Source organism: Tupaia chinensis, unplaced genomic scaffold (genome assembly GCF_000334495.1).
Source record: "Tupaia chinensis unplaced genomic scaffold, TupChi_1.0 Scaffold000578_2, whole genome shotgun sequence".
In the NCBI taxonomy this organism is placed as follows: domain Eukaryota; kingdom Metazoa; phylum Chordata; class Mammalia; order Scandentia; family Tupaiidae; genus Tupaia; species Tupaia belangeri.
The window spans coordinates 2,020,970-2,048,891 of NW_006160094.1; the positions used below are offsets into that span (position 1 = coordinate 2,020,970).

Here is a 27,922-nt window from a genome sequence, read left to right on the forward strand (position 1 = left end):
GATTGCATTTTGTGTGCTGTGATGATGCTTAGGGAAGGAATGTAAATTGAGTTACAAAAAAAAAGTTTCAGGGAAAAAAAATATATCTATTCAATGAATGCAGTAGGATATGTAGCCCTAGCTAGGTGCTACTTTATAGGATGTGTAAAGTTAGACTTGTGTTCATGGAAACGTGCGTGTCACCTGTGTTTGCTATGAGGGTATTTGGATTGATTAGGGTCTTTGGTGATTCAATAAAACGTGGGGGGAAAACAGTATAGAAAGCAAACATAGATACCAGAGTCAGTGTGGGAGGAGAGTGGGAGATGCCAGAGAGTAAAAGATAGGGAATCAAGGATGGGGGGAAAAAAGCAAAACATACAGAAAACAAGAAATGGAAGATCATTTGCTGACAACAACATGTTTGTTGATGTGCTTGATTGAGACAATATACAGTGTACTCTGGATGGAAAATCTCAGTTTGTATGCTGTATTGATGTACAGGGAATGAATGCAAATAAATAAATTGAAATAAAAAATAACCTCATGCATAATGATAACTTAATACATTGTCATTGTTTGGTCTATTAATATGTATCAGTCAAAAGTATAAATAAAAGAAAACTAGAGACAAATGTAAGAAAATTAGTGTAAGAAATTTTTTTAAATTAAGGAAGCAACTTCAGTACTTAACCCTTAAAACTTGTATACCATTGTCATGTAAGATCTCACATAACAGAAGTTTATTTCATTTATAACCTTTTACGTGAGAGAAAATGCTAGTATACACTTGTCATAAATTCAAAGCTTAATGTTTTGTTTCATCATTGCATTGCCAGCAGAAATATCCATACTAGGAAATTTATAAAGAAATAGGTGTTGGGACCAGCAGTTAGTGTAATGGCTATGTTGCTGGACTCCCATGTAATCGACCGCGGTTTGCGTCCCGGACCTGGTGGCTTAAACTCACGCCGGGTGCATGTGCGTGCGTGCCCAAGATCCCGAGAGGAGAATGGAGGAGAAGGGATTGCGGTGTGGCCATCCCCCATGGGGGGGTGATTTCTCGCTTTCTGTCTCTCTGTCTCTCTCTGTCTGTCTGGCAAGCGCACGTGCCCTATAGCAAAAATCTCTCCAAAAAAAGAAAAAAAAAAAGAAATAGATGTTTATTCAGCTTAGTTTGGAGGTCCAAGGTCCAGAGGTCATCTATCTTTTTGTGAGGCTACAACATGGCAGAGAGAAGGCTCTTAAGCAAAGCAGCTATCTACAAGGTTCTGCTTGTTCTGGTCTCATTCTTTCTACTTATAAGCCTACCAGAACTCAGTAATAAGGGCCCTGCCCTAATGATTTTGTGACATCCAAAGGCCCCACCCTGAGACATGATGAAGGTATTAATTTTTCACTTAACATCTTTACAATACAATGAATTCCCAACATATTAATTTAAAGGGATAGCCAAACTATAGCACTTACTAATTTTTCAATAGATCTTTTTTCTATTTAGTGTACTAAATATATCTCTTTATTTAGGTAATAAAGAAGAACTATATGAAAATCCTGTGACTGAGCATCAAGATTCAAAAATAGTAAAGAAACAAAGAACTTTTAAGGGAGAAAGACTAACTTGTAAGTACAATTATAAATTAAATTAGTTCAAGCTCATCAGAAGATTACTTTTATTTGGTATATAAATATTACTTGAACACATAAATATGTGAATTTTTACAATTTGACCTAACGTGTGAGTACCCTAGGATAACTAGAGAATAAAGGCTAAAATGTTCATACCCTTTGGTTGGTATTTTCTGGTCTTATGATTATTTCCCAACCATAGGAAAAACATTCAGTATTCACCAAAAACATATCATAGGCCAGTAATATACTTCTAAAGATATGTATTTTCAGTTGACTCCAGCAAATCACAGAATCAAAAACCCAGGATGTGCCACTGTCTAGTAGGTGCTTCCATCCTGTGGTAATGACCTTGTGTCATAATCTCCAGTCATTAAATAGAGAGGGTACTGAGATCTGTAGCTCCAACAGCAAATGGGAATTTGCAACCCAGGGAAAATGCAACCTGGCAATCTGTGGGAGGGCCTTAGTATGTTTGACTGTGGCCCCATTGAAAAGAAAGCATCCTTTCTGATAACCCCATAGAGAGATGACATCAAGGACTCCATCTTGGGAATATGAGAATGCAAGTTGGATAGTCCCACTAATTGCTGGGCCTCCTTTTTCTTCACTGGAGCAGAAAGGGCCAGCACTTGGCTATCTTCTCTGGAATGAGACTCTATACCCTTTGCAGAGCATGCCAGGAATTTCACTAGGATACTAAGTAGCTACCTTTCGTATACTGGGTTGTTGGAAAAGTCATGATGAATTTTTGCATAGAAAACATAGAAAAATACCTCACGACTTTCTCGATGACCTAATAATAATGGCCCAGCTGAATTGCCATATGTGAATCAGCAAACTATCTAGACTTGGTTTAATGATGCCTCTGTGTGGGCCCATGAAGACAGGGTCATAGAGTGAAAGTCTGCTGCTCCCTCTGAGAGGGGGCATTTTGCATACAATGACTTTTATAATAATGGACATATATTCAGAGAATTTTGGTAGCCTTGTGGAAATATATTAGTGGTTTATGGCATAACGTATACTGATCATGGTTATCTTGTATAAAGAAATGCTGAAAAGAACATTTGTGATATAGGTGCTACATAGCAAGTTATCTCAGTTTGAACAGTAGTATGCATGACAGTCACAACTCAGATACCTTAAGTGTAAAGACTCTGTCACAATGTGAGCTGTATGTATCGGTTGAGTCTACACACCCAAGGCTGAAGACATTTGTTGAATGGATTACTGGATAGTTGAACAGTCTCATGGGGAACTCTTACTTCATTAATTTCAGCAGTTAGTTTAGTTATTTCTGTTTCTTCCTCACTGACTTGTTTTGGGAGACAAAGACATTAGTCACCAAAAATTAGTAGGTTGAGTTTCCCACATGTCCAGTGAAAATGGCCTAACTGTAGAAATTCCCATTGGGAATTTGGGGTTAATATGAGTAGTATTCACATCAACAAATCATGTGTACTAGTAACACATATAGATGCTACCAGTGGTAGCCCCAGGCCCCAAACCAGTGAACGTTATGTGTTTCCCTCTCATCTTGGCATCAGAGTGATGGAGATCACAGTCACATATGTATTAATAGCCAAAAGACCCAACAAATATTGATTCTTTCCCACTTCCTCATTAAATTCTGACCTTAGTACAGGTCTTAATGTTCCCACTGGCGACATAGGGAGCTGACCTAACCCATAGTATTGTTCATTTTTAATCCATTTTTTAAAATTCATTGTTCTGGATAAAGGTTGGTTGACTCTAAAATTCATGGCAGCATTCAACTAAAACAGCTGAGCAGTGGAACTCGTATTGTCATAGGGAATGTCAGTCACCACATGCACCCTACTTCAGCCATTTTGGGGGTATCCATTGGGCCACTACCAGACAATGAGTTCACTGATAGAGAGCCCATCAGTCTACTTCTTTGATATCTTGTTTTTAGGTATCCCCATAGAGCTTGTCAAGAAGGCTTTTGTCTGGATTGTCCAGGGATAGGTGCCTGATGACCATTTATTACATTGCTTTCACTACTAGTCAATTATTGTTCTTTGACAGTAGCTGATATTCCATGCCTTATAATTTGTTAAAATCTAGATTGTGTCATGCCCAATGACCTGACCCTAGGAGGAGGTTTCATTGAATTAGTGTTCAGTAAGGGCATGAATTAATTTAAAAATTTGAGTCTAGTTAAAAGTCTCATTATCTACTGTCTTCATTACTAGACCCTAGAACCAGCAGTAGCTCAAAGGAACACTCTCTTCTGTAAGAGTGGTTTAAATATGTTTTTCAGTGACAGGAAACTCATTATGAGTGGGCCAAACTGTCAGAGACAAAATAGTACTCAATTGAGGAAGAAACAGGTACTTAGATGTTCATTTGTATCATTCACTTCTCTTTCCTACCTCCTCAAGCAATATGGCCATTGTCAAGGTTCTCTGAAGAAGAGGTTCCTTATTGATAAGCCTCACAATGTGCCCCTCCTCCTTCACTGAGTTTAACAAGATTACTTCCTTCATAGGGCTTATTAACTGTTGATGATGACATGTATAGTATTCTCAACTGGATTGGTCTGAGAAGTATTTCATGATGGGCAAAGTATTTTTACAAGCAAAATGAGAAATAGCAATTGACTGTTTTAAAAAATAATTAGAATAATAAAAATAATGATTGGGGAAAACATAGAAAAGATATTGAATGTTGAAGTGGGGAGATTAATGTCTCTGTACTGACGGACATGCATGGCATTCCCTTTTGAAAAAACAATGTAATACACTGTAAAGTTATATGTAATCCAATGTAATATAAAGAAGATTATGATGATGATAATAAAAAAATAAAATTAAAAAAAAAAAGATTACTTCCTTCAACATGGATGCAAACAACCATTATCTCTAAGACTTCTTTTCCTTGCTGGGCAAAATTATCCCATGGCTCTCATTGTTTTTCTTTAAACCACCATGATCAGTAATTCCACTGCATCATATTCTGTCCATCAGTTCCAGGGGCATGCTTAGAGCTAACAATTGTCATTGGATCAGTATACAGAGTCTTCAGCTTTCTGTTTTAATTTAATTTAAAAAACAAAAATTGCTATAGGGCATGTGCCCTCACTAAAGAAAGATGGGGAGTGGTGAGAAAGCACCCTACTAGGGAAGACGGTCATGCCACAATCCCTTCTCTCCCATTCTCCTCTTGGGTTTTTGGACTCTCTCTTTCTCTCTCTCTCTCTCTCTCTCACACACACACACACACACACACACATACACACATGCACACACACACACACACTCACTCCCCAGCATGTTTTTCAAGCTGCTTGGTCCAGGACTTAACTGCTATTGGCCATATGGGATCCATTTGCCTTAACCACCACATCACTGGCTGGCCTTCAATAACTTTTATGTCTCATTGCCAGTGAACCCTACGCAGTTGCCATAGATTGCTTCTTTAGCTTTCTCAGAGGCTCTCTGGTGAATCTCTAATTTGACCAATCAGGTGTTTTGAACAATGAATCTGAAGAGAGGGACCAGAACTGAAAAGCTAAGGTAAACAATAAAATGCTACTCTCTTAGAGCATACAGTGTGGTTTGCGGGTACTGCCTAAAACAAATTGTACCGACTGGTGAATCATCTATGGGGTATCAGACTCTTGCAAATGACCCAGTATCCCTTATCCTCCTCCCATCGCACCACAGAGTGTCTTATAAGCGCACTGCAGACTTTTGCTTCATTGACCTTGTTGTACTAATCTGAGAGAGGTGTCAAGTTTTTAGTTGACCACTTAAGCAAAACCGAAAATAGCAATGAAACTTTGTTCACTTTCTGCAATTGTGAAAGGAAGAGTTTAAAAAGTAAAAGGGCTCAGCTCCACCAGTGTTCCATTTTTTATCCTTGGAACAGTGAAAGGTAAGACATATTAATGCAGACCTGGAGTAAGATGAAAGGGAAAATTGTCTCATAGTTGAAGTAGCCCCAAATGAGAGGCTCCTTCTGTTTTATGGATCCCTTATTTGTGGGGAATAGCAATAGGAGGGCCAGGATAGAAAAGGTCATGAGTCAAAACTGGAAAAAAAAAATCTGTTCAGGGCTCCCCTAAAAACAACACTCAACCCCTCCCCTCACTGTTAACATACGGTGGTTTAGGTAGAGGTAGTGCCTGAGCAGTAGGGTGTCTGTCAAGCTACTTTCCCCTATAATGATGCCTCCAGTTGACAGCAACTAGGCCAAGAATGCAGAATCCTGAGACTGAGTCCCCGGGGTTGTGGCGGTTAGCAGGATCTGAGTCCATATACTACAGCATATGTTGTATACTGGTTGAGCATCAAGTCTCTTTCTGGGAATCAGTTCGTCCTACGAATTTCCAAGTAATGGGACCAACAGGTGGCATAGTAGTTACAGTGCTAGACTCCCACATGACCAACTGCAGTTTGAGTCCTGGACCCAGAAGCTTGAAACTCACACTGGGTGCGTGTACATAAATACCTAAAATCCCAAAAGGAGAATGAAGGAGAAGGGATTGTGGAGTGGCCATCCCCTCTAGGAGGTGAGTTCTCACTCTCTCTCTCTCTGTGTCTCTCTCTGTCTCCAGTGAGCACATGTGTCCTATAGCAAAAATCCTTCTAAAAAAAAAATACACAAAACCCTGCCAAGTAATGCTTGTAATGGCTTTGTAATTATCTATGATTAGACCTGAAAGATCATCCAGAAGGTTTGTTATTGGACTCCTCAATGTGTGGGTGTGTATGTATATACATATATACATACATATATATATATATATACACACACATACATATATATATATATATATATATACACACACACACACACACATGGTTGTCAGAAGTCAAGACATGTGTTTGAATAGAAAAACATCGAAAAATATGTCATGACTTTTCTGATGACCCAATATGTTCATATTCATATATATCTATACATGTACACATAAAAAACATGGATATACATCTGCACATTGAGAATTTATGATAAATTTTGGACACCTTCAATTCGAGTCCATTTCCTCATGACTTGTTTTTGCCTTTCTCCATTTCATATTTATATATTCTTTTTTTCTACTCTGTGAATCCAAATTCATAACACATTCATGTATTTGTTCAGTCTTATCATACTCTTAATATTAGAATTGCTTAGCCCATACTTCTAGAAAAACAAAACTACTGGGACCAGCAGTTAGCATAATGGCTATGTAGCTGGACTCCCATGTAATTGACCGCAGTTCACGTCCTGAACCTGGTGGCTTAAAACTCATGCTGGGCCCGTGTGTGTGTGTGCCCAAGATTCTGAGAGGAGAACAGAGGACAAGGGATTACTGCGTGACCATCCCCCCAGGGGGTGATTTCTCGCTTTCTGTCTCTATGTCTCTCTCTGTCTGTCTGGCGAGCACATGCGCCCTATAAAAAAAAAAAAAAAACCTACTAAAAATATTTTGTGCTATGTGTGTTTAGTTTTTTCTCCACATACTTGCCCATGAGTGAGGGTATATGTCAAATACTGTATTAATGAGTTACTTGCATTAGTTATTTTTATCTTTCAGTAGTTTCATTTCTTTCAATTTGCTTTCAGTTTTGGTTCCTTCTTCTTATCCTTTATAAGTTAATTTTTGAAGTTTGTGGAACCTGGATGAGTAGGTGGCATGGTGGTTCAGATGCTGGACTCCTACCTACATGGGTGACCATGGCTTGTTTTTCTACTTTCTCTCTCTCTCTCTCTCTCTCTCTGGTGAGTGCATATGCCCTACAGCAAATTTAAAAATATCTTTAATAATAAATAAAATAATTTTTAAAAAGAAATATGTGGAACCTGAACTGGATTCCAAAAATTTGTTAAAATACAAAAAAGATATACTTAGAGGAATACCATTCCTTTCCTAGTTCTCCCCCTTTCAGCTTGTAGGTAACAAACTATATCATTTTCTGATATTTCACCCATGGTCTGTTTTGTAAAGGTAAGTAAGTCTCTTTTTATTTATTTTTTCACTTATTTTACTTCCTCCTTATCTGAATGGTAGAATACAAGTTTTCCCCCTTTCAGTTTTTTTCCCCATTTATCTCCCTGACATCCTTCAAAATAAGCTTATCAAGACCTTTTTAATACTTTTAACAACTCTATGTACTGTTGTTTGTACCAATTTATTATCACTTACATTATATATCATAGTTTCTAGTATATGCATTAGCCTATTCCATAATCTCACTTACTCACATAGTTCTGAGTATTTTGTAGTAATAAATAATACCATCATGAATAAACTTGTCCATATGCATTTTCATTGTTTGGTCTATGAAATTTACATAATCTATAAAATATAAATTAACACAAAGAATGATAATTGCCAGAAAGTGTGTGTGCTCCCCACAGAGAGACAGAAACAGAGAAAGCACCCTTCAATGGGGCATGGTCATGCTGCAATCCCTTCTCCTCCATTTCTCCTTTCAGTTGAGATTTGGGGCACATAAGCACAAGCACTCCGTGTGTTTCTCAAGGTTCTGGGACTGTGACTTGAACTGTAGTTGGCTATGTGGAATCTGACTCCCTTAATCACTAGGCTACAAGGCCAGCCATATAAAGTATAAATAAACAAGAAAAACAGAGACTGATACTACTATACATGATGCCTAGAAATGCTTATGTCATGAGAAACCATCAATATACATCGATTAAAATCCTTTTCACCATTTTCTTATCAGATTTAGCATTATGATAATATATTTATAATATTATTAAAATAAAGAGAATGCTGCTACTAATTTCTTATAAATTTGACATATTGAGAGATTTCAAAGCAGATTCTTTTTCTATTTAGTGGACTAAATATATCTCTTTATATAGCTCATGATGTTGTACCAGATGCAAATCGTATGCCTTTGCAAGAATCCGTGTTGAAAAAAAAATTGCTAAAGGCAAAAGAAACTTCTAAAACAGAAGGAGTCACTGGTAAATATGAACATTATAGATGATTATAAGTTATTTTAAATGAGCCATATCTGAAGATCTTTTTCTTCAGTTAATGAATCTATATTTTACTATATTTTGTAGGAAGTTTAACCCTAATTGAAAGTGTAAATATGTTAAGATAACTAGAGAACAAAAGTCAAAGTGCTCATTACTTTTGGTTAGTATTTCTGGTGATAACGCTATCTGACAGCAATGATTATGTGCTCAGTATCCATGTAGACCAATAAAAGTTAATGAGTTTTTCAAAGGGTATATGTCTTTCTGTGTACTCCAGTAAGTTACAGGTTCAGCAACCCAATTCACTCTGTTGACCTATGTGGTGGACTCCCATGAGCTTCATGTGGTAAACAGAAACTTTGCTGTGGTATACACTCAAATATAAATCAGAGGAAACAAGGGCAAGAATAGGCTAGGAGGCCTGTTAGATGGCCTACTGGACATCCTGTTAGTTGGGACCCACTCAAAGGCTAGAGCTCTTTTTGGTAACCTAATAGATAGATGGCTGTGATCAGGATCCCATCAAGGAGAATTTGAGAGTGACAATAACAGAACAGGCTTATGAGTTTCTCAGCCTGTTTTGTACAAGGGGCCCTTCAAAAGTTCATGGAAAATGCATAGTATCAAACTATGCTTGAATTTTAAAACTTTTTTTACACCAAAATAAACTTATATTTTAACTGCATTTTTTCATAAACCTTTAAAGTCCCTCATATTTCCTGGGACTGAGAAGGAATAAAGTTTAGCAGTTACCTCCTATGAAGTGAAACATAATGTCCCTTTCTAGTTTATTCTTAGGGACTTCACTTGTGTACATCATTCTTATACTTCATCTGTATTAATGGTCCAGCTATTTAGCTGCATGTGGGTCAATACAATGTTCAGTACTTGTTGGGTAATTCCCTTGTCTACACCTACCAGGAAGGTGTCATCAATATAGTAGAAGGCTAGTGAGGACACAGTTTTTTCCAGAACATGGCTATGTGAATGGTTATTCAAGGTATTTCAACCCTTTCCATGTGAGTCAAACTGATCCTGCTTATCTGTGTGGACTGGCCAGCTGAAAGAGGAATACTACAAATATAGCTCAATCATTGGTATAATCATTATTCTATAGGCACCCAAAACCGTACAGATAGGTCAACTTAGTTATTGAATGTATAGTCTCATGAAGATCTTTGCCTTAAACTGAGCAGTGAGGGCAGTGATTCCGTTTTTCCTCCTAGACAGTTGTTTTTGGAGGCAAAATATAAGATACTTATAGTTTAGCAAGTTTATAGTCCTCCATACGGACTAAACTGACCCTGACTGCAGCAGTTCCCATCAGGGATTAAGGCTGATATGAGTTGGGGTTCACATTAAAAATATGTGTATGTGGGAACCAGCAGTTAGCGTAATGGCTATGTCGCTGGACTCCCACATAGTCGACCGCAGTTCATGTCCCGGACCCGGTGGCTTAAAACTCACGCTGGGCGCGTGTGCGTGCGTGCCCAAGATCCCGAGAGGAGAATGGAGGAGAAGGGATTGCGGCGTGACCGTCCCCCCTGGGGGGTGATTTCTCGCTTTCTGTCTCTATGTCTCTCTCTGTCTGTCTGGCGAGCGCACGTGCCCTACAGTGAAAATCTCTCAAAAAAAAAAAAAAAAAACGTGTATGCCAGTAATATGTTCAGTAGTGAGAACCATAAAGATGTAGATTCATAGTGGCCCAAGAGGACCAACCCGTAGTCAGGTCTGGATAAAAGTCATACTTTTGGTAGCTGTAGACCCCCAAACTATATAGCATTGTCTATTTTTCCCTCACCGTGGTTTCAGAGATTGTGATCAGTCATAGTAAGTTACTGTCTAGATGGGTCAAGTTATGCAATTCCCTACTACCATCTTTTTAATTCTGACTTAGCACACATCTTCAGAGGCCTCTAGGGGTATAGTGACCTTGGCTTAACTCTTCGTCTTGTTTAGTTTGGAAAGCTGAGACTTCTAGGTAAATGCAAGCTGTGTTTTCTAATTCATTTTAAGATTACTAGAAGGGATAGAGAGAATAGCATTTGAAGAGAGAATAGACTTGAATAACTAGTCTTAGTTATCATCATCATTTGACTGTAGTGGGGGTAGTTGGCCCCCGTCGCCTACTACCAGGCCAAAAGATCCTAGGTGGCAAGTCCATCAAGCTCTCCTTGAAGCTCCATTACTGTAACTACTACAGATAACTTTTATGGTGACAGGGAACTTACCATGGGTGGACCAAAACCTTGAGAGAACAAATGGTAGCTCAGTAGAGGAAGGAGAGTGTCTCTAGTGTTTGTGTCTTTTCTGCCCCTTTCCTCATCCTCTTTGAATGCTGAAAGAACATCTAGAATAAGGGGATCTGTTGTGACAAGTGCACAGCAGCAGTTTCCCTTCACTCTTACAAATTTACTAGTGGGACCAGCCCTCTGGCGTAATGGCTGTGTCACTGGACTCCCATGTAGTCGACCATGGTTCAAGTCCTGGACCTGGTCGCTTAAACTCATTCCAGGCGCATGTATATTTGTGCCCAAGGTCCCAAGAGGAGAATGGAGGAGAAGGGATTGCGAAGTGGCCATCCCCCCTGGGGGGTGATTTCTCGCTTTCTACCTCTCTGTCTTGCTGGCGAGTGCACGCACCTTATAATGAAAACCTCTCCAAAAAAAGAAAAAAAGAAAAAAAAATTACTAGTAAGTTACCATAATGCTATATCTGATATGAAAATTGTGAGAAGAATTTTAATGGTATGTATTGATACCAGAAAAGGTGCTACTGTTACATACTAAGCTAAAAAGATAAACTTCTTTATGGTAGAAGAAAACGACTCAATTTTCTAGTTTCCTCAGGTCACTGGCAAACTGAACCTGATAGATCTACATCCTTTCTAATTAAACATGAGCCTCAAAGACTCACTGTGTCAGCATGGGCTGTCAGTGCGAGTTAACAGTAGTCATCAGGTGCAGCTCAGCAAGCAACGTTTGGAATGACTTTTGGTGACCAACTACTTTGTTTTGTGGTTTATTACTCCCGTGTTTTATTCTGTCAAGATAAATATCTCTGTATATTATCTCATTTCATTTTCTTTCTTACTTAAAAGATACTTCTTTCAGTTGTTTTCCTCTAGACGTTATTTCATAGAAGCACCTCTAAGTCAGTTAATAGGGATCTTTTTTTTTTTTTTTTGGCGAGGTTTTTTGCTATAGGGCACGTGCGCTCGCCAGACAGAGAGAGACAGAGAGACAGAAAGCGAGAAATCAACCCCCGGGGGGATGGCCACGCCGCAATCCCTTCTCCTCCATTCTCCTCTCAGGCTCTTGGGCACTCACGCACACGTGCCCGGCGTGAGTTTTAAGCCACTGGGTCCAGGACGCAAACCACGGTCGACTACATGGGAGTCCAGCGACATAGCCATTACGCTAACTGCTGGTCCCACAGGGATCTTTTTCATCCCTTCTGTCCATACAGTTGTTAGGATTACAGAATATCCCATAGTAAACATTATCATGGTTTTTATACCTTATTTTATTTAGCCAATCTCCTATGCTTGCACACTTAAGTGGTTTTGAGTATTTGCAATTACGAATTTACTGTAATGAATAGCTTTGTGCAAATACATTCCATTGTTTGGTCTAAGAATATGTATTAACTAAAAAATATTTTAAAAAAACTAAGAAAACTAGAGACTAGTATAAAACATATGTAAATCATAGGAATATAAATAACATGATTAGATAGCTTCAACAAAGACTCATTAACACTCTTCTCACAATTTTCATAGCAGATGTAGCATTATGGTAACTTACTAATACATTTATAAAAATGGAAAAAAAATGCTTCTGTACACTTGTTATAAATTTGAAACTTAGAGATTTCAGATAGATCTCTTTTTTATTTACTGGGATAAATGTATTGCTTTACATTTATCTCATGTTGAACATTTAGCTCATGTTGAACATTTAGCTCATGTTGAAGAATCCGAAGACAATCTTAAGCATCAAGACTCAGTATCAAAATCAAAAACTCAGGTGAAGAAACAAAAAATCCCCATTGGGGAAATAATCAAACAAAGAACCCCCAGTGGAGAAATAGTTACTTATAGTAAGTATAAAAATTATATATTATTTAAAATTATTTTAAATTAAGCTCTCCAGGAGATATTTTTAATCTGGTTCATGAATATACATACATATAAACATATATTTTACAGACATTTTACACTTTTACTAAAGTGTGAATACCCTACTGTATGTAATTATTGAAAAAAGAAAAAACAAAGCAATGATACTCTTTAGTTAGGATTTCTGGCCCTAAGAATATTTTATGATCTTAGGACGTGCAGTAGTCCCCAATGCCCTCTAACAAATGAATAATTATCTTGCCAAAATGTGTCTTTTGGCTGATTCTAAGTAGTTATGGGTCTAAAAAACAAATGTGCACCTCTGACCTGTGGTTAGTGACCTTCTGCCATGGTTAAACAGGAATATTGTTGAGATCTGTAACTCAAACAGCAAACGTGGATCAGAAGAACCTAGGGGAAGGCAGTGTGAGAAGCCTGTTTTAAAGTCTCTAGGGTATTTTCTTGGTCATGGTCCCTCTGAAATTAAACAGCCTTTTTGGTAACCCCATAGATGTCATCAAGAACATGAGGAAAATGGGAGTGTAAATATCTGAATCATCCCACTAGTGGCTGGGCCCTTTTTCCGTTGGAGTAGAGACAGCAGTTATGACAGTCTCTTGTAGAATGAGATGCCATGCCCCTTAGAGGTCAATCCCAGGAATGTCACTGGAGTGCTAGGTAAATATACTATATCTTTTCAAATGGCCCAGCTAAGAGCCACTGGTGAATCAGCAGGACATGTAGTCTGTTTTGGGTGATGTCTTTCAGCTCTTTCAGCTCACTTAAGTGATAACATAAATATAATAGACTAGTGTTCCCTTTGGGAACACCTAGTTAGAGATTACGACCAATACATTGATGACAAATATTGGAACAATTTAGTACCCTTATGGAAGGATATTAGTGGTGTATTGCAACTTATTCCACGTAAGGTAAACTGACCTTAAACATCAATATGTAAAAGCATACAGAAAGGGGCATTTGAGATATTAATTGTTGCATACTGAGTTTTTTGTTTGGAAAATAGCCTCTATGACAGTCACAACGCCATGTATCACTAGTGTTAAGACTCTATGCATTGCACCACTGAAATCAGTTGAGTGTAAAAGTGGAGTTTTGTTGTGGTCTAAAAGGATACCTCCACCGTAGTATTTGATCAAGCGTCTTTTTGGTGGTGGACTCAGATGCAAAACCAGGGAGCTTTATCTCTTTCCCCCATTTTCTGAAGTTCAAGATTGTGGAGATCAAAGTTACCACTATCTAAGGGCCTTAGAAATGCAATTTTCTCCCACCTCCCCATTAGCATAAATCTTCAGATTGAGACATAGGGATTTTGGCCTAACTTCTGGTCTTGGTTTATGAAAGCTCAGAGATCTGAACAAAATTAGAGGTGGCTTCTCTGATTCATTTCAATATCACTGGGAGGCTCAAAGGGAAGGTCAATTGTCATAAGGAGTCACCACACTGGATTTTAGTGGAGCTGTGACCTACTACCTGGTAAGAAGATCCTTGGCAAAGAGTTCATCAGTGTCCTCCTTTAAAGGCTTTTTATTCAGAAACTAAGACCTAGAGGAAAGTCCTTTCTTAGATCATCCAGGGTGACCAGGTATCATTTTTAGATGATCCTAACACCTGGTCAAACATTGCTATATTGGTAGCTGCTCTATTTATGCCCATGAATTTGTCATTTACCATCTGGATTGAGGGGAAGGGTCCTAGGCCAATGGGAACCACCCATTACTCCTCTCTCCAGTATAGGTATAAAATCATAATTACTCAGATAAAGTTTGACTAAAATTTCTAAAGAAGAACAATTGCAATAATCAGGGAAAGATCCAGAGTTTTCTGAAATGGGGAAACGTAAGAGCAACTGCATAGAAAAGGAACTAGAATGCCCAGCTGGCTGGGATCTGCAGTCTAGAATTAGAGAAAACTTCCTTTTGCTGGGGAATGTTGATCCTTGCAACCTCTGATATCACTATGGAGGATGTTCCTAGCTGCCTGGGTGTCTGGCACTCTACATGTCCCAGATCCAATAATGGGTACCTTCAGAGATCTACAAGAACTCCAGAGAAGACTGACCCTGGTTAACCCCAAGTTTCAGGTTAGAGCAGTGCTATTTTGATAACTGAACAGCTGCTAAAGTGAAATCTGCCCCAGGAATAGCTGGCCTGCAAATCTTCACTTCTGATGGAAATCCCACCAGATCTGCATAGCCAGGTGTATGACTTAGCAATAAGGCTGTGACCTCGGTACCCAAGACCATGCAGCATTACACACTCTGAAATATGGAAGAACCAATAGAGTGAGAGTTCCTCCTAAAAACCTTACTTTTTAATATCATAATTGGATTAAGTCTCCCCCTTTCAACACCATTGCAATGACTCACCCAATTTCAACATGTGAATTTTGGGCACACACATTGAAACCACAACAGTTATTGAGTTACTGATAATTGAGTTTTCAGGCACCCCCAGGCCAGCAGCAAAAGCCAGATGGTGAAATTTGGCTTCCTTAAACACAGGGGCAGCTCCTTTTTTTTTTTTTTTTTTTTTAATCCCTGAGATAATACTGTTTTTTAGGGATGAAAGCACCTAACCTGGTAGTCAAAAGCTTGCAGTCTGGTAGGTTTACAGTCTTCCACATGCCCCACTAAGGCGATCCTAACTGCAGCAGTTCTCCTCAGGACTTAGGGTGATTGCAGTTAGGAGTGGATATAAACAGCACATCTATAACAATGGTCTATCATTAGTTGGTGCTGTAACAGTAGAGATATGTACCAACTTGACTGGACCCACCCACAGTCTGGTATGGGTAAGGGTAATGAAGGTGGTGGCCTCAGAGTGAAAACCAGGCAGCATTATCTGTTTCTCCTTCATTTTGGAGCCATGGTTTTTGGGGATCACAGTCACTTGTATACCAAAGAGCAAAGAAGTGAAATTTGCTTCCACGTCCAACCTGAATTTAACTTTGATATAGGTCCTCCATTCCTCACTGGAATGTATGGATGTTGGCCATCTCATAGTATTTGTTTGTTTGTTTGTTTGTTTGTTTATTTTCTAGACCAAGAGATTTGGATAAAACTTGGTAGGATTCTTTCATTTCAAACTGGAAAAGGAGAAAGATTAGTATTTATCACAGGGACCATCACCAAGAATACGGTAAAGGACGGTCATTGGACCCCTAAAGGTATATTGCTAGGCCATGAGTTCCTTGGTGAAGAGTCCATTAATCTTCTCTTTTGAGCCACCATTGTTGAGTAATCAGATACAGAGATCTCTTTGGGGAGATCCTTACTCAGTTATAGAGGAGTGTATCCAGTTATTATTTTTAAGTTGTTGTCAGTGATAGTCTCTCTTTGCTATTTTAGCAGTAGTTGCTTATTCTGTGCTCAGGAATTCTCTGCTTTTAGACTGTTGCTTTATATTAACACAGAAAGGTAGTAGAGTTATGATCTGGATAATATCACTGACCAATTTACCTGACCATAGATGGGATTTCATTGGACTTATTTATAGTAGGAATGGCATTAAAAACTCTAGAAATCTGAGTTTTAAAAATCATTACATAGAGAACCAGCAGTTAGCGTAATGGCTATGTCTCTGGACTCCCACGTAGTCGACTGCAGTTCAAGTCCCGGACCCGGTGGCTTAAAACTCACGCCGGGTGCGAGTGTGTGCGTGCCCAAGATCCCGAGAGGAGAATGGAGGAGAAGAGATTGCGGCGTGACCATCCCCCCTTGGGGGTGATTTCTCACTTTCTGTCTGTCTGTCTCTCTCTGTCTGTCTGGCGAGCGCACGCAACCCTATAGCGAAAATCTCTCAAAAAAAATCATTACATAAACTGCTCTCACTTTCTCCACTCTCTCATTGTAGAAATAAGAAACACCAGCATGGTTTCCAGGGCTGTATAGTGTTTTAAACATGATCCAAAAATGTATTTGTCATTGGGAACATATCATGGGTGGGCCAAAGCTTCAGAGTCCAAATAGTACCTAGCTAGGGAAGAAGAGGTTTTCAGGTATTCCTTTTTTTTTTTTTTTGAGAGGTTTTTGCTATAGAGCATGTGCGCTCACCAGAAAGACAGAAAGAGACAGAGAGACAGAATGCGAGAAATCACTCCCCAGGGGGGGTGGCCATTCCACAATCACTTCTCCTCTCGGGATCTTGGGCATGCACATAGACACACCCGGTGTGAGTTTAAGTCACCAGGTCCAGGACTCAAACCGCGCGTCAACTACTTGGGAGTCCAATGACATAGCCATTACACCAACTGGTGGTCCTGGGTGTTCCCTTCTTATCCACCCCCTTTGTTCTTTCTCCTTCAACACAGCTTCTGCTGTCATTCTGAAGGGAAGGTTTAGTAATATCCCACAAGGCACCTCTGTTCCTTACTAAATTCAACAAGATTGCCTATTTCATTAGGCAGGCAAACTATCCTTGTATCTAACATCTCCTTGGTTACAGGGCCAAGGACTCCCAAAAGAGTCTGCATTCCTTTTTATTAAATTATTGCTGTCTGTGTAATAGGTTGTTCATCCTTGCCAGGTACCTGTGTAGAGATAACAGCTGCCATTGGTGCAGCCTAACTCTTAGGGTCTCTGAAAATTTAGTCCCATTGCCAGAAGACAATAATTGTAGCAAAGCAATTGTCCCTAATTTTACCCAGGGCCTTTCTGTTTGATTTCTAATTTGACCCACCAGCCATCTCATCCAAAGGATCTGGGGCATAAGAGAAGGACCATCGGTAACTCTCAAAACCACAAAGCTTACATAAATAGTCTCCTAGTATTCTCCAAGAGGGCTCTATGACATTGGAGAGCACTCCCTGGACCCATTGACATGGCTGGTAACGTTCACCCATGAGACCCTACTCTCTTGCAAATGAATCAGACTAGTACCTCCGAAAGACCCTATGAACTCTAGCATCTCCCCAAAATGTCCTGAGGAATCTTCATGCTTTTTGCTTTTACAGAAAGGAATTGTGCTCATTGGCTCCCTATTCACAGCCATTTGCCATCAAGATAGCTACCAGGTGTGAAGGTGTCAAGACAATAAGTTAAATTGAAAGTAATATTTAGGCGTTTATTCACTTACTGTGACAACATAAATAAGAATCTTAACAAGGAAGGGCACTGACTCCAACAATATTTTTTTCATGAATTGACATGTTGCAAGGACCAGATGTATTAGCACAGTCGGGAGGGGAATGTCTCACTGTATGCACAGTTGTTTGTCTATGTTGTCAACACGTACTTTTATTTATATACACACCATTATAAACTATCACTGATACTATCCTAGTGTTAGTTCATTCAACTAATCTATGCTCAAATATTTTGATGATTTTAAGTACTTTGTAATGTAAATAATACTACAATGAATAACCTTTCACATATATGTTTCATTGCTTATTGTATAAATATATATGCATTAACCTGAAGTATAAATAACTTTGGAAAATTAGAGAATAATATAAACCACATTTGATGTTTAGGAATACTTATGAAATAATATACTTGTGATACTTCTTTAACTCACATTAAAAATGTTCTAATTTTTATGTCAGATCTAGCATTATGATAACTTACTTTTAATTTTATAAAATGAGAAAGTTGTTGTCACTTATTAATTTGAAATCTAGATATTTTATAATCTATTTTTCTATTAAGGGACTAAATTTCTTTCTTAACATAGTTTATAATGACATATCTGATGAAAATCTTGTGCTTCAACCTGAAGATTCAGTGTCACATACTCAGTTGCAATTAAGGAAACAAAAAACAACCAGAGGAAAAAACCCCAGTAGTAAGTATAATTACATCTATTTAAAAAAAAAAAATGTCAAGGTGGGGCCTCGCTGTGTTACAATCGTCCTGCTTCAGCCCACCACGTAGACGGGACTATAGGCACTTCTAGGGTGGGCTAGACATTGAACCTGGTCTCCATTGTGGCTTCAACTTAGAGAGCAACAACATTTACCAGCATGTGCCACTGTGACTAGGCCTATAGCTAATTTTATTTGTTTTTTAGATTAAACCAATTAGAAAATATTTTTTCTTTGGTATCTAAGTATATATTTTACAAAACATTTATACTTAAACCTAAAATGTTAACACCCCTAACATAGCTCAAGTAAGGAAATCAAAGGTATTGAAGTTTTGGTTAAAAATTGCCATAAGATTATTACACAACCAAGGTTGTGCTGTCAGTTTCCACCAAGAACAATAGCCAATAATTGTTTCATAAAGAACAGGTATCTTTCAGCTGACTTTGGTAGCTTATGGGTCCAAAACCTGTTGGGCACCTCTGATCTGTTGCAGTGTCCTTCTTCCATTGGCTCCAGTCAGCAAACAGAACTTCTGTTGAGGTCTGTAAGTGAAACTGGAAACAGAAATCAGAGGAGTTCAGGGAAGGGCAGCCAGGGTGGCCAGTTGAAGTATCTCTGGGACATCATGTTTGTCAGGGCCCCATTCAAAATTACTGGTCTTCATGGTAACCTAAGAGGTGCTATCCAATCTTCACGTCCTGAATTTGAATATGGCAATAGCTGACTAGACTCCACCAACTGGTCACATTGTTTTATTTGTGGGGCCAAAGAGACCCAGAAGCATAGCATCTGTCTTTGGAATGAGATGACATGGTCTTAACAATTCATACCTAGGAATTTCACTTGGATGTTTTTATTATTATTGTTTATACATTCAATTACTATACATCATTTAGATTGCAAAGAGACTTTATCCAGCATGATATACACCTCAAACCAGTCCAATTGAGAATACTACACATATCATCATCAACAGGTAATAAACCATGTCTGTGTTCCTCAAATGTCTTACCTCTCTATTTTTCCCCCAGATTTCCTTCCCTGCACTCTTTCACTCTACCACTTTCCTTCCACTTTGTCCCCAGTCATTCAACTAATCTATGCTCAAATATTTTGATGATTTTAAGTACTTTGTAATGTAAATAATACTACAATGAATAACCTTTCACATATATGTTTCATTGCTTATTGTATAAATATATATGCATTAACCTGAAGTATAAATAACTTTGGAAAATTAGAGAATAATATAAACCACATTTGATGTTTAGGAATACTTATGAAATAATATACTTGTGATACTTCTTTAACTCACATTAAAAATGTTCTAATTTTTATGTCAGATCTAGCATTATGATAACTTACTTTTAATTTTATAAAATGAGAAAGTTGTTGTCACTTATTAATTTGAAATCTAGATATTTTATAATCTATTTTTCTATTAAGGGACTAAATTTCTTTCTTAACATAGTTTATAATGACATATCTGATGAAAATCTTGTGCTTCAACCTGAAGATTCAGTGTCACATACTCAGTTGCAATTAAGGAAACAAAAAACAACCAGAGGAAAAAACCCCAGTAGTAAGTATAATTACATCTATTTAAAAAAAAAAATGTCAAGGTGGGGCCTCGCTGTGTTACAATCGTCCTGCTTCAGCCCACCACGTAGACGGGACTATAGGCACTTCTAGGGTGGGCTAGACATTGAACCTGGTCTCCATTGTGGCTTCAACTTAGAGAGCAACAACATTTACCAGCATGTGCCACTGTGACTAGGCCTATAGCTAATTTTATTTGTTTTTTAGATTAAACCAATTAGAAAATATTTTTTCTTTGGTATCTAAGTATATATTTTACAAAACATTTATACTTAAACCTAAAATGTTAACACCCCTAACATAGCTCAAGTAAGGAAATCAAAGGTATTGAAGTTTTGGTTAAAAATTGCCATAAGATTATTACACAACCAAGGTTGTGCTGTCAGTTTCCACCAAGAACAATAGCCAATAATTGTTTCATAAAGAACAGGTATCTTTCAGCTGACTTTGGTAGCTTATGGGTCCAAAACCTGTTGGGCACCTCTGATCTGTTGCAGTGTCCTTCTTCCATTGGCTCCAGTCAGCAAACAGAACTTCTGTTGAGGTCTGTAAGTGAAACTGGAAACAGAAATCAGAGGAGTTCAGGGAAGGGCAGCCAGGGTGGCCAGTTGAAGTATCTCTGGGACATCATGTTTGTCAGGGCCCCATTCAAAATTACTGGTCTTCATGGTAACCTAAGAGGTGCTATCCAATCTTCACGTCCTGAATTTGAATATGGCAATAGCTGACTAGACTCCACCAACTGGTCACATTGTTTTATTTGTGGGGCCAAAGAGACCCAGAAGCATAGCATCTGTCTTTGGAATGAGATGACATGGTCTTAACAATTCATACCTAGGAATTTCACTTGGATGTTTTTATTATTATTGTTTATACATTCAATTACTATACATCATTTAGATTGCAAAGAGACTTTATCCAGCATGATATACACCTCAAACCAGTCCAATTGAGAATACTACACATATCATCATCAACAGGTAATAAACCATGTCTGTGTTCCTCAAATGTCTTACCTCTCTATTTTTCCCCCAGATTTCCTTCCCTGCACTCTTTCACTCTACCACTTTCCTTCCACTTTGTCCCCAGTGTCCATAACAATTTTCAATGCTTTTATGTTTTCCAGTCTTTCAGTCTCTACCATAGAGAGTGGAGAGTTGGTATATGTTAACTGGAGACATACAGTGTCTCTGTTTCATAGCCTGACTTGCTTCCACTTTCTATCAAATGCCAGGTCTTGGTTTTTTTTGTTTGTTTGTTTTTGTTTTTGTTTTTGTTTTTTTAATGACTGAATAGTATTCCATGGAGTATATGTGCCACACTTTTTCAACCCATTCATCTTTTTGTGGACATTTGGGTTGGTTCCATGTCTTAGCAATTGTGAATAATGCCACAATAAGTATAGATGTGCAAGTGCTTTTCTGACAGAGTGTTCTCCTGTCCTTTGACTAGATACCCAGGAGTAGAATTGCTGGATCATATGGTAGTTCTATTTGAAGGTCTTTGTTCACAGTAGTAACTGGACTGATTTACATTCCCAATGTGAGCAATGAATGGGGTCTATTTGCCTACTTTTTGTGGCTATGGTAAGGAGGATTACTTGATTCAGTTCTGCCTCTGTAAGAGAATTCACCTTTCACCATATCCCTGCCAGCACTTATCTTTTTTTCTTTTTGCTTTTTTTCAGTCTTTGCCATTTTGACTGGGGTTAGATGGTATCTCATTGTAGTTTTGATCTGCATCTCCCTTATGATGAGAGATACTGAGAATTTTTTCATATGCTTTTTGGCTGTTCATGTGTCTATTCATATGTCTTCCTTAGAAAATTGTTTGTTCAGCTCATTTTCCCATCTTTTAATTGGGTTAATCATTTTCTTCTAGGTAAACCACTTGAGTTCCTTGTCTATTCTGGTCATCCGTCCCTTATCTGAGGCATAGTTTACAAAAATTTTCTGCCATTTCGAGGGTTGTTGATTTACACTAATTACTGTGTCTTTTCTTGTGCACAGAATTTTTAATCTAATATAACCGCACTTGTCTACTTCGGGGTTTGTTGCCTGTGCTTTGTGGGGGGGTCTTGCTTAAGAAGTCTCTGCCTACTCCAATGTCTCCCAGAGTTTCCCAAGTGTTTTCCATCAGTAGTTTTATAGTTTGAGGTCTTAGGTTTAGATCTTTGATCCACTTCCAGTTGATTTTTGTTAATATTGAGATTTTGGGGTATAGATTCATCTTTCTGCAGGTAGATATCCTGTTTTTCCAACACCATTTGCTAAAGATGTTTTCTGTTTTCCATTGGATTGACTGGTACCCTTTGTCAAAGATCAGTTGACTATATGGTTTGAGGCTTATTCTGGGGTCTCTACTGTGTTCCATTGGTCCTGATATCTGTTTTTGTGCCAATACCATGCTGTTTTGATTTTTTTTTTTTTGAGAGGTTTTTGCTATAGGGTGAGTGTGCTTGCCAGAAAGACAGAGAGACAGACAGAAAGTGAGAAATCACCCCCCAGGGGGGATGGCCACTGCAATCCCTTCTCCTCCATTCTTCTCTCAGGATCTTGGGCACACACACACTCGTGCCCAGTGTGAGTTTAATCCACCAGGTTCAGAACTTAAACCGCGGTGGACTACATGGGAGTCCAGTGACAAAGCCATTACCAGCCAACTGCTGGTTCCCTGTTTTGATGATTCTGGATGAATTCTATGATTGTCATTTCTAGATCTGTGAAGAATGTCTTTTATAATGTTATAGGAATTGCATTAAATATGTAGATTAATTTGGGTAGGATTGCCATTTTGATTATATCAATTCTCCCAATCCAGGAACATGGGATATCTTTTTTGTTTCATTTTTTTTTATTTATTTGCATTCATTCACTGTACATCATTACAACATACAAAATGAGGTTTTCCATCCAGAGTACGCTGTATATTGTCTCAATTAAGCACATCAGCAAACATGTTATTGTCAGCAAATAATTTTCCATTTCTTCTTTTCTGTATGTTTTGCTCACCCCCCATCCTTGATTCCCTATCTCTTACCCTCTGTCATCTCCCACTCTCCTCCCACACTGACTCTGGTATCTATGTTTGCTTTCTATACTGTTTCTCCCCCATATTTTATTGAATTACTAAAGACCTTAATTAATCTAAATATTTTCATAGTAAACACAGGTGATATATACATTTCCATGAACACAAGTCTAACTTTATGCATCCTATAAAGTAGCACCTAGCTGGGGCTATATATCTTACTGCAGTCATTGAATAGATTTTTTCTTCCTGAAACTTTTTTTTTGTAACTTAAAAAATTACTATTAAGAAAACCAGTTTTAACTTAAATCAAAGAAATGCCAAGGAACTTTGCTTAAAGCCAGGAAACAGGTTAGGATTCTGTTCAAATGGTAGGTGCATGAACCTATCAGTCTCATGTACTTTTATCTTCTGTTCTTGTTCAATTTTCCTGATTAAATTCTGGGATATAATATTCAACTCCAGACTTGTCCCTATGATTAAGCTGGCCACTTTCTTAGTTTTTTCTCTTATTTCCATGTGTCTGTGTTTAATTTTCCTGACATAGCACACCCTTGAGAACTTCTTGGAGGTCTGGTGTGGTGCTGGTAAATTCTTTCAGGTTTTGTTTATCTGAGAATGTTCTTGACTTTTCTTCCCACCTGAAAGATAATTTTGCCGGGTACAGTATTCTTGGCTGAAATTGCTTCTCTCTTAACACTTTGAATATGTTTTCCCATTCTCTCCTCGCTCGCATTGTTTCTGATGAGAGATCTGCTGTTAGCCTGATGGGATGTCCTTTGTAGGTAACTTGATGTTTTTCTCTTGCCAATCTTAGTATCTTGTCTTTGTGGTTTTGGTCGATCTGGCTATAATGTGTCTTAGAGAAGATCATCTTGGGTTGATTCTGTTTGGGGTCCTTTGTATTTCTTGGGACTGAATCTTTGAGTGCCTTTCTAGGTTTGGAAAGTTTTCTTGCATGATTTCATGGAATAGATTATCAATGCCCTTATGGGTCTCTTCACCTTCTGGAATGCCAATTATCCGGATATTTGGACGTTTGATGGTATGTAGTACTTCTCATATATTATTCTCAAATTTTGGGGCCATTTTCTCAGTCTTCATGGTGGATTTTTCCAGGCCAGCCATTTTCTCTTCTACATCTGAGATTCTATTTTCTGAATGATCTAGTCTGCTTTTAATACACACTGATTATATATAGTTGAGGGAGTTAAGGATCCTTGAGAAAGGATGGTAGTGGTATATTGAAACCTATCCTACATAAGGCTGACTAATTCTGATCATCTGTGTGGTGAAGGATGCTGAAAGGGCACTTGCAATGCCCTTTGCTACATACCAAGTTCCTTCATCCAAGATGATAGCCTGTGTAACTTAATCACCACCATTGATGCCAAAGGTGGCACTGACACTTTGTGGAGGACAGTTTTGAGGTTAGACACCCAAGATCTTGCACACAGTCCAGATAAGATTATTGAATGAAGAAATAGTGTATAGATAGATGGCTTTTTTTAGCTCAACAGTGAGGGCACTTACTCCCTTTCCTTCCCTAGACTGTCAGTATTGTTTTTTTGACAGAGAATGGCACTAGGTGCCAGTTGTTTGGTAGGTTCATGATCTTTTGTATCCTCCTAAAATACCCTAACTGCAGCACGTTCCATCAGGGAGTGTTGTTTCATATAAAGGTACATCTAACCAATTAGACAGTCAGTACCAGAGGCTGTAACAAAGAGGGTTTATAGTGGCCCAAAGGGATTCACCCATACTTGGGTGTTGAAAATGGTCCTGTTGGTGGTAACTTCAGACCAAAACCTGAAACTATCTGCTCCTTTCTCATCCTCATTTACTGGATTATTGGGATCACAGTAATTTTTTTTCACCAGCATTAAAAAAATCTCAGGAGGGACCAGCAGGTGGCATGGTGGTTAAGGTGCTGGTCTCTCACATACCTGATTATGGTTGGAGTCCAGGACCTGGCAGCTTGAAATTTACTCCAGGCACATGTGTGTGCCTGCCCATAATCCCAGGAGGAGAATAGAGGAGAAGGGATTGCAGCATAGTCATCCCTTCATGGGGGTTGGGGCGATTTCTCACTTTTTAAAATCTGTATCTGGCAAGTGCATGTGCTCTATGGCAAAAACCTAAAATAATTTTTAAAATAAACTCAACAAATGCATTTTCTCTTCACCTCTACTGTGAACTTTGCCCTTGGTATAGGTCCTCAGATCTCTACTGAGGATACAGAAGCCTTGGCTTACCCCATCATCATGTTCACTTATGAAAGAAAAGAGAAATAGAAAAGAGAAAAAAGAAAAGTAGGAAGGGTCTGTGTGATGGGCTCACCAAGTTTAATATTCTTCAATAAACGAAAACTACTGAAGTCTCAGGTTTCACCATGAGGGTTAGAGGAACTAGCACTTGTGTTTCTTATAGCAGCCGTCATCACTATGAGCCTTAGTGGATGCTGGGACCTCCATTTCTTCCTATATAGCACTGAGTCCTTGTTGTATAACCTATTCATCTATTTCTTTCTTTCTCCCCTTCCTCGTCCACCTCTTTCTTCTTTCTTCTTCTCCTTCTCCTTCTCCTTCTCCCCCTCCTCCTCCTCCTTCTCTTCTTCTTCTTCTTCTTCTTCTTCTTCTTCTTCTTCTTCTTCTTCTTCTTCTTCTTCTTTTCTCCCCCTTCTTCTTTTTTTGGAGAGGTTTTTGCTATAGGGTGCGTGTGTTTGCCAGAAAGACAAAGAGGCAAAGAGACAGAAAGTGAGAAATCTCCCCCCGGGGGGATGGCTATACCGCAGTCCTTTCTCCTCCTTTCTCCACTCAGGATCTTGGGCACGCACACACTTGTGCCTGGCGAGAGTTTAAGCCACTGGGTTCGAGACTTGAGCCATTATGCCATCTGCTGGTTTAGACCTATTAATCTTTTTCTTTGAGACCCCATTGTTGGGCTTTCAGTTCCATAGAGCTCTTCCATATGGCCATTTTTAGGATTGTCCATCAGAGAGCACATGTTTGACATTTTAAATGTAACTGTTGGTTAATGCTTGCTTTTGGGAAGACAACCACTTTTTCCATGCCTGAATAATGGTCAGTACAGATCTGAATTCTGTCACAGAATGAATGACATGACTTAGGAGGAGGTTTGATTGAGGCCAACAGCCAGCAAAATTGAAACAAGTGAACCTGAGTCTGGTCAGCAATCTTACCTATTGTCTTCACTCCCTCATCATGCAATCAAGGGACCACCAGGGTGACTTGCCAGGATACTATTCTCTGAAATGACTCATCGTGTGTGCTCAACTAGGGACTTGAGGGGACGGACCAGTGATTCCCCTGAAAAGTTAGAGTCTTGTATAAATAATCCATTAGAACTCTCTGAAAGTGCTGGGTGGCATCTTACAGCATCTTCTGAGACTCATTGGCATGACTGGCAAGGTGCCACATTGGACCCTCAGACTCTTGGAAAGATCTGATAGCACTGCCTGAGAGTGCCCCAAAGACTTTTTCAGTTATCTCCAGAAAGTGCTCTGGAGGAGCTTCAGGGATTTTGATGTTCCACAAAGGCATTGTGCTTCATTGACCAATCTGCTTCCTGCACCAATTTATTGGAGAAAGAGAGCTGCCAGGTTTTGAGTTGATCAATTAAGATAACAAGTAATACTGAAAATAATAACTGAGTTTATTCAAATCCTGTGGTAGTATAAGGAAGAGTCTGAGGAGTAAAGGGACCAAGTTTTACCAATGTTTCACTTTTCCTACAGAATGACATCAAGTCAGTGTCATTTGATGAATCAGAACAACACAGGAGGGAATGTTTCACAGAAAGTATCCCCAAACAAAGCACGCATGTTATTTTGTAGACTCCGGCACAATAGGGAAGTAGTGGAAGAAGGACTTTAAACTGAGAGGTACTGACTTAGAATAGAGAAAGGATTTTCAAGACCCCTAAAATAAAGTGGTCTTGAAATAGGTATCTGAACGATGCAATGCCTTAGCCATGGTCTCCTCCTTCCCATAAGCTTCGCAATGGAGATAACTGGGCTATAAGACAAATATGGTCAGTCAGATGGACCTTAGTCCATGACTGAAACTATGTCCAGTGTCTGTAGGTCTGGCTGTTGTCAAGTTTTACATGGGATGTGAAGATTTCTCCCATGATATCTGCCAGGTAAAACCCTTATGATTATCTAAAGTTGGGCCTGAAAGATCACACCTAGGACTTTTGCCTAATGCTGGACTTCTCAGTATATATGCACATACATGTTTATACACATATAAAAATATATACATGTACATACATATGAGGGTATTTCAAATCAGTTTGTGGAAAAAATGGAATTAAAGTAGTTTATTCACTTTCTGACTGAAAAGATAGCATTCTAGATTTTCTTCACTTAACATTATTTCCTAGAGAGCCATTTTGGGGAAACAGAAATCAAGACTTCCCACTGATAATTCGGCCTCCAGCACACAAAACTCACGTGATTTAACTTGCAAGTTTGGGAAGAAAGTGACCATCAACCAGATGACTAGAAATCGCTGCAGGACCACAAGACATATGGGAAAGCAGGAAAATACCTCTTCTCCAAGGGAAAAGGATAACTCCTCTTCATCCACACACAGTTCAATGGAATTCATGGAAATGTCTGATAAAGAATTCAGAACATTCATAATGGCAAAACTAACAGAGATGGAAGAGAAGAGAGACAATGAACTGCTGAAGAGGAAGGAGAAAGAAGTTGTCGAGTTCCAGGAGGTGAGGAAATTCATG

General features: G+C 38.7%; 1 protein-coding gene across 5 annotated transcripts in view; it reads left to right on the plus strand.

Annotated features, from left to right (window-relative positions):
• CCDC7 (coiled-coil domain containing 7) overlaps positions 1–27,922 on the plus strand; it is a 329,121-nt gene that overhangs the window by 192,093 nt on the left and 109,106 nt on the right. For 4 of the 5 annotated variants that reach the window (XM_027775623.1, XM_006158284.3, XM_027775620.1 and 1 more), the window contains exons 23-25: positions 1,507–1,602; positions 8,455–8,559; positions 18,394–18,504. In XM_027775623.1, coding sequence (XP_027631424.1) covers positions 1,507–1,602; positions 8,455–8,559; positions 18,394–18,504 — 312 coding nt within the window. The remainder of the gene's footprint in view (positions 1–1,506; positions 1,603–8,454; positions 8,560–18,393; positions 18,505–27,922) is intronic. The other variant, XM_027775622.1, reaches the window with a different exon arrangement.